We start from the raw sequence: 8411 nt of genomic DNA on the forward strand, positions 1-8411 counted from the left end.
AACCACATAAAGTGCCATTATAATTATGAATTCATCAAATGTGCAATAGTGCATAATGTATATGCATCTCAGCTATATAGATAGATAGATAGATAGATAGATAGATAGATAGATAGATAGTCTATTTATAGCTGCCTTTGTTATGATTTTAATTTAGCACTTAATATTTTGTTATTATGTTGTTGTTGTTGTTGTTGTTGTTGTTGTCATCATAAGGTCCTTCCTGGTTAAATTAAGGTAAATAATTATAATAATTTCGTTGTACAGCTGTGCAATGACAATAAAAGCATTGAAATGAACATTTTAAATAGAGTAACTAGTAATCTATTACACTTGAAATAGAGTAACTAATAATCTATTACATGTTTAATAGAGTAACTAGTAATCTATTACACTTTAATAGAATAACTAGTAATCTATAATCTATTACATGTTTAATAGAGTAACTAGTAATCTATTACACTTTAATAGAATAACTAGTAATCTATAATCTATTACATGTTTAATAGAATAACTAGTAATCTATTACATGGTTAAACAGTAACCATGCATAAATCCAGAACAAATGAATACTTGAAGTCCGTCTGACCCATTTTTTAACGGACTACAACTCCCATGGGAACTCTGCCTGATACGCATGCGCAACAAAGCGGGGCGCGCAAACTCACGCGGATATATGACCTGCTGTGTAAAATGGCGGCGTGAGAGAAACACAGAGCAGCCTTATACCTGACAAAGGAGGTAAAACCGAGTAAAACAGAGACCTGCGGCTGCCTGGGATCCATTCAGAGGCTGAGCTGGGAATCTACAGTCCTGGAAAAAATAGGTGAGACTATTGTTTTTAAATGTAAACCACGTTTAAATGTGTCAGATGCTAACGTTAGCTTCCTCACGGCGTTTAATATGGCGTTAGCTGCTAATGTTAGCTTAGCATCCTCTCGGTGTTTAAATATGGCGTTAGCTGCTAGCTGCTAATGTTAGCTTCCTCCCGGTGTTACGGTTTATCCGGCGACCGTGTTAACTGGTGACTTCCCTTAATAAAAACCCTTTGTAGTTTAATCATTTTTTCAATACATACTCATATGTGTTTTAATATCTAAGTATCTAATAATCAATGTAAGTTCAGGAGACTCATTCACCTCTCCTAACGTATCTTATTAACGTGAAAGAGTCACCAGATGACACGGTCACCAGTTAGACCGTAACACCGGTTACTAGCCTCCAGTAACTGTCCTGTACCGATCAACGTTTTACCGGTTAACTGTTAATCTGACACGTTTATTATCATCTTCATACATGTTAATAATCTGACCTTTAATAGCTGATATCTGATGTTAGCTCCTCATGACAGTTTAATGTTTCTGTGATGAATAAAACATTAAACCTGCTTTAAAGTAAATAATTACTCTGATTTAACTTTACTGTAGTACAGTTTGAGGTACTAGTACTTTACTGTAGTACAGTTAGAGGTACTTGTACTTTACTGTAGTATTTCCATGTGATGCTACTTTCTACATCTCAGAGGGAAATATTGTACTTTCTACTCCACTACATTTATTTGACAGCTTTAGTTACTTTTCAGATGCAGATTTGACACAATGGATAATATAACAAGCTTTATAAATACAACACATTGTTAAAGATGAAACCAGAAAGCAGTGTGTAGTCGGCTCACATTTCAGATGTCGTTGTTAACAGCTCCACCAAATAGTAAGAGATCAATACTTGTTGTCCATATATCGATACAATATTGCCATGCAAAATATTGCGATACTATGCTTTATCAAGTTTTTCTACACCCCTAATATATAGTCAGTCAGACCAAACCACTACTGCATACTACATCACTCATAATACTGCAGTACTTTTACTCTAATACTGCATACTACATCACTCATAATACTGCAGTACTTTTACTGTAATACTGCATACTACATCACTATAATACGGCAGTACTTTTACTGTAATACTGCATACTACATCACTATAATACTGCAGTACTTTTACTGTAATACTGCATACTACATCGCTCATAATACTGCAGTACTTTTACTGTAATACTGCATACTACATCACTCATAATACTGCAGTACTTTTACTGTAATACTGCATACTACATCACTCATAATACTGCAGTACTTTTACTGTAATACTGCATACTACATCGCTCATAATACTGCAGTACTTTTACTGTAATACTGCATACTACATCACTCATAATACTGCAGTACTTTTACTGTAATACTGCATACTACATCACTATAATACTGCAGTACTTTTACTGTAATACTGCATACTACATCACTCATAATACTGCAGTACTTTTACTGTAATACTACATACTACATCACTCATAATACTGCAGTACTTTTACTGTAATACTGCATACTACATCACTCATAATACTGCAGTACTTTTACTGTAATACTGCATACTACATCACTCATAATACTGCAGTACTTTTACTGTAATACCGCATACTACATCACTCATAATACTGCAGTACTTTACTGTAATACTACATACTACATCATTCATAATACTGCAGTACTTTACTGTAATACTACATACTACATCACTCATAATACTGCAGTACTTTTACTGTAATACTGCATACTACATCACTATAATACTGCAGTACTTTACTGTAATACTGCATACTACATCACTATAATACTGCAGTACTTTTACTGTAATACTGCATACTACATCACTCATAATACTGCAGTACTTTACTGTAATACTGCATACTACATCACTATAATACTGCAGTACTTTTACTGTAATACTGCATACTACATCACTATAATACTGCAGTACTTTTACTGTAATAGGATTTTTTCATCCAGGACTTGTAATTGTCTTCTTTGATCTTATTTTGTGCTTTTACTGAAGTAGAGGATCTGAGTACTTTATCATCTACTCAGTACAACAATAAATAAAATCCTCATAAAATGTACAATGTTCAGATTAAATCAGATATTTGAGACTCTACAGTCTGACGTACTGTGATGGTTCAGGATGAATAAATGTGCTGTTCCAGCTCTAATCAGTCATGACAATAAGCCCTAAATAAGGTGGCTGCCTACTAATTGTACTTCTGCTGTTTTTTCGGCGTTGAAGCCGGGGGGATGGCGAAGAGGATCGCAGATAAAGAGCTAACGGACAGGAACTGGGATCAGGAGGAGGAGGGAGAGGAGGTGAGTCACTGAGCGTTTGCTGCAGGTTTAAATAACGTGGTGATGTTCCGACCTCTGAGTCTTAACTAACAGCTTCACGTCATCTCTCACCAGGCCGGGACGTTTTCACTGGCGAGTGACAATGTGTTGAAGAATCGGGCGATTAAGAAAGCCAAGCGCCGAAATATCGGAGGAGAGGTAAAAGCAGATTTACATGAACGCGTGAGCGAGAATTTCATCGTTATCGTTTTAATTGTAATGTCTGACCTTTTGTGTTGTGTTTCAGAGTGAGGTGAGCACAGCCTTCAAGGGTTTTAAAGGGTTTGCTATGACGGCGGCGGCGGCGTCCTCGGCGCCGAGCGGAGCCGCCACTCCGACGCTGTTCGCTGGATTCGGGAACGGCGGCGGCTTTAAAGGCATCGGCGGTCTGACCAACGGGAACAGCATCAGTCCGTCATTCGGAGGTTTCTCGTCTCCTGGTGCGACGTCGTCCGCTACGCCTGGTGAGGAGATCGATTACGTTCTGGCAGCTTTTAGTCACGCAAAGTCGATTCTGGATTCTAATAAATACAAATATCACATTTAGCACGTCTGAAAGGCAGCGTGCCTCCGATACAGTTTACTGACAATAAGTACGATATAAACTTATCGTACATAACGTAAATATTAACATGGTGTCTATATACTGACTGATCGTACAATAACGTTATTATCGACTTATCGTACAATAACGTTATTATCGACTTATCGTAAACACAATTCAGATTCACATTAATAGAGTTTTATAAATAATGTATAAATATCTGGTTTATTATAGGAAAGTTTTATTATATATTTTATATTTATCTAAGCAGCAGGTTTACTGGTCCGACCTTCTTTAGATCAAATTAGACTTAAACTAAAGGTCTGGTTTTATATCAGAGGATTATTCTGCTGTAAATGTAAACACTGCAGCAGAAATACAGAAATACAGATATTATAATAATAATAATAATAATCTTAGTTACACACACCGACTGAAAGTAAAACCTGGGTCGGGTCTACGTGACTCGATCCGTCTCTGCAGAAGCACGAGTCCTATTTATATCTGGTCATTTAATACAGTCAGTAGAGTCACACTCTGCTCGCTGCTGCACAGATAAATACACATTAATGCAACTCAGCATATTTATAAAGATGCAGCCGGTTAGAGGCGGGGCTTACAGTTAAAAACATTATATATGAACCTTTATATGAGGTATGGGTCATTTATTTTGTGTCCTTCCTTCCTTCCTTCCTCCCTCTTTTCCTTCCTTCTTTCCTTCCTCCTTCCCTCCTTCTTTTCCTCCCTCCCTTCCTTCCGTCTGTCCTTCCTCCTTCCTTCTCTCTTTCTTTCCTTCCCTCCTTCCTTCCTTCCTCCCTCTTTTCCTTCCTTCCTTCCTTCTTTCCTTCCTTCCCTCCTTCTTTCCTTCCTTCCTTCCTTCCTTAATTACTTCCTTCCTCCTTCCCTCCCTCCCTTCCTTCTGTCTGTCCTTCCTCCCTCCTTCTCTCTTTCCTTCCCTCATTCCTTCCTTCCTTCCTTCCTCCCTCTTTTCCTTCCTTCCTTCTTTCCTTCCTTCCTCCTTCCCTCCTTCTTTCCTTCCTTCCTTCCTTAATTACTTCTTTCCTTCCTTCCCTCCTTTTCTTCCTTCCTTCCTTCCTCCTTCTTTTCCTTCCTTCCTTCCTTCCTTCCTTCCTTCCTTCCTTAATTACTTCCTTCCTCCGTCCCTTCTTCCCTCTTTTCCTTTCTCCTTCCCTCCCTCCTTCCTTCTTTTCCTTCCTTCCCTCCTTTTCTTCCTTCCCTCCTTCCTTTATTTCTCGGAGAATCTTTTTCATATCGAAGCAAATTTGATTTTATAACTGAAATATTAATATTTTTTTAATAATGCTCCAAAATAAAATAACCCAGTGAGTAATATTAAAACTGCAGATGTTTCACAATAAAAGCCTTTTTAGCGAAAGGGGAGAAAAAAACAAAAACCTGCAAGGCTTTTAATGTGAAAGCGGAGGGAGGAAGTGTTTCGTCAACAGGAAGCTAAAATGTTTCACAATAAATTACAAACAGGTCAGAAAACCTCATTAAAAATACAGAATATAGTTAAAATACTGAATTAATAATAATTGATACTAAAGTGTGAAATTAAGCTGTTTTATTATAATGTGCTTTATAAACTTTGATTAAAGGTTTATTTTTATACTTTATGCTGTTTTTATAAATAAACAAACAAATAATTAAATATATAATTAAATGAACAAACAAGTAATTAAATAACTAATTAACTAACTTAATTAACTAGCTAATTAGATGAGTAACTAGCTGCAGATTTCACTGGACTGTAACTGTAACTAAAGAGTAAATTTGCTCCGAATCAGCTCAATGTGTCTGGATGCTTTTTCTCTTCATGTCGCCGTGATGCCTCAGGGCAGGATGGAGGGAGGGGGGTTCCTCCTCCTCCTCTCCTCCTTCTCCTCCTCCTCCTTCTCCTCCTCCTCTCCTCTTCCTCTCCTCTTCCTCTCCTCTTCCTCCTCTCCTCCTCCTCTCCCCTCCTCTCCCCTCCCCTCTTCTCTCTTCCATCACACTAATGCCTCCTCTCCTCTCATCCAGCTGCCATCACACCAACGCCTCCTCCTGTCCTCTCCTCCTCTCTTCCTCTCCTCTTCTCTCCTCTTTTCCTCTCCTCCTCTCTTCCACCACACTAAACACCTCTCCTCTCCTCCTCTCTCCTCTCCTCCATCACACTAACGCCTCTCCTCCTCTCTCCCCCCCTCTCCTCCACCACACTAAACACCTCCCCTCTCCTCCTCCTCTCCTCCACCACACTAAACACCTCCCCTCTCCTCCTCCTTTCCTCTCCTCCTCACCTCCACCACACTAAACACCTCCCATCTCCTCTCCTCCTCTCTCCTCTCCTCCACCACACTAAACACCTCCCATCTCCTCTCCTCCTCTCTCCTCTCCTCCACCACACTAAAGCCTCTCCTCCTCAAGCTGCCATCACACTAAACACCTCTCTTCTCATCCCCTCTCCTCCTATCCTATTCTGTCCTCTTCTCTCCTCCTCCTCTCCTTTGTCCTCTCCTCCCCTCCTGTCCTGTCTTCTCCTCCTCCTCTCTTCCCATCCTCTCCTCCCCTCCTCCCCTCCTCCTCCTTTTCTCCTCTCCTCTGTCCTCTTCTCCTCTCCTCCCCCCCTCCTCCTCCTCCTTTACTCATCTCCTCTGTCCTCTCCTCCCCTCCCCTCCTCTCCTCCTCCTCTCTTCTCCTCTCCTCCTGTCGTCTCCTCCCCTCCTCCTCCTCTTCTCCTCTCCTCCATCATACTAACGCCTCCTCTCTCCTAATCTCCTCTTCTCACCTCTCCTCCTCAAGCTGCCATCACACTAAACACCTCCTCTCTTCTCTACCCCTCTCCTCCTATCCTATCCTGTCCTCTTCTCTCCTCCTCCTCTCTCTTCTCTCCTCTTCTTCTCCATCACACTATCGCCTCCTCTCTCCTCTCTTCCTCCTCTCTCTTCCTCTCCTCCTCCTCCTCTCTCTCCTCCATCACACTATCGCCTCCTCTCTCCTCTCCTCCTCCTCTCTCTTCCTCTCCTCCTCCTCCTCTCTCTCCTCTATCACACTAACGCCTCCTCTCTTCTTCTCTTCTCTCCTCCTCTCCTCTTCTCCAACACACTAAACACCTCCCCTCTCCTCCTCTCTCGTCTCCTCCACCAAACTCAACACCTCCTCTCCTCTCCTCTCCTTTCCTTTCCTCTCTTCCTCCTCCTCTCCTCTCCTCTCCTCCATCACACTAACGCCTCCTTCTTTCCTCTCCTCCATCACACTAACGCCTCCTCTCTCCTCCCCCTCTCCTCCTTTCCTCCTCTCTTCTCCTCCACCACACTAAACACCTCCCCTCTCCTCCTTTCCTCCTCTTTTCTCCTCCACCACAGTAAACACCTCCTCTCTTCTCTCCTCCTCCTTTCCTCCTCTCTTCTCCTCCACCACACTAAACACCTCCCCTCTCCTCCTTTCCTCCTCTCTTCTCCTCCACCACACTAAACGCCTCCTCTCTCCTCCCCCTCTCCTCCTCTCCTCCTCTCTTCTCCTCATCTCCTCTCCTCCTCTCTTCTCCTCCACCACACTAAACACCTCCCCTCTCCTCCTTTCCTCCTCTCTTCTCCTCCACCACACTAAACACCTCCCCTCTCCTCCTTTCCTCCTCTCTTCTCCTCCACCACACTAAACACCTCCTCTCTTCTCCTCCTCCTCCTTTCCTCCTCTCCTCTCCTCCACCACACTAAACACCTCCTCTCTCCTCCTCCTCCTCCTCAGGTCTGACGTTTAACGGCCCCTCCTCCACCAAACCCAGCGATGACGTCATCGGTAAGCAGACCAACGGCTCCTCGCTGAGCTCGTCTCAGAGCAGCAGCAGCAGCAGCGGTAATAAGGAGTACAGCCGGCAGCTCACCGCTCTCAACTGCTCGGTGCGAGACTGGATCACCAAACACGTGAACGACAACCCGCTGTGCGACCTCAACCCCATCTTCAGGGATTATGAGCGGCACCTGGCCAGCATCGAGCGGCAGTACGGAGCCGGAGCTGCTGCTGACGGAGGCTCGGAGGAGAAGAAGAAGCAGGGAGCGATGCTGCCAACTAAAGCCTCCCCTCCTCCTCCTTCCTCCTCTTCTTCTTCCTCCTCCTCCTCTTCTTCCTCCTCCTCTTCTTCCTCCTCGTCCGGCAGCAGCTCGGCGGCGGGTCCGACTCCGGCCGCTTTGTTCTCCTTTGGCAAAGATAAGACGGACAAAACTGCTCCGATCCCCGTCGGCGTCACGTTTAACTTCGGGCAGAAGGTGGACAGCTCAGCTCTGGGCTCCTTAGGGTCCAAATCGACGCCTCCCAGCTTCTCCTTCTCCTCCTCCTCCTCCTCTTCCTCCCTGTTCGGAGCGCCCGGCTCCTTCGGCGGGAAGAAAGCGGAGGAGGCTCAGCCTGCAGGTAACACAGCAGGGTCTTTAAACTCACTGAAATGTTAAAATCGATCGATCACTGCAGATTTAAATCAATTAACGGACAAATATTTGCTTCTTTTTATCGTTTATATTTACACATTTTCACCTGTAGTTAAAAAAAACATTAATTTAAGGATTCAGGCTACAAGATTTAATGAGATTTATTTATCCAACATCAGTCATTAATTAATATTTGATTCATCTTATAGAAAAAAAGACGTTTAAATGCTG

General features: G+C 42.8%; 1 protein-coding gene across 2 annotated transcripts in view; it reads left to right on the forward strand.

Moving 5' to 3' along the window:
* Window positions 1-687: 687 nt before the first annotated feature.
* The window catches only part of nup50 (nucleoporin 50), a 13487-nt gene continuing 5763 nt past the window's right edge, over window positions 688-8411 (forward strand). For both annotated transcript variants that reach the window (XM_062443472.1, XM_062443473.1), the window contains exons 1-5: window positions 688-826; window positions 3124-3200; window positions 3294-3377; window positions 3466-3682; window positions 7507-8166. In XM_062443472.1, coding sequence (XP_062299456.1) covers window positions 3132-3200; window positions 3294-3377; window positions 3466-3682; window positions 7507-8166 — 1030 coding nt within the window. In that variant the 5' untranslated portion in view covers window positions 688-826; window positions 3124-3131. The remainder of the gene's footprint in view (window positions 827-3123; window positions 3201-3293; window positions 3378-3465; window positions 3683-7506; window positions 8167-8411) is intronic.

Source organism: Scomber scombrus, chromosome 22 (assembly GCF_963691925.1).
Source record: "Scomber scombrus chromosome 22, fScoSco1.1, whole genome shotgun sequence".
In the NCBI taxonomy this organism is placed as follows: Eukaryota; Metazoa; Chordata; class Actinopteri; order Scombriformes; family Scombridae; genus Scomber; species Scomber scombrus.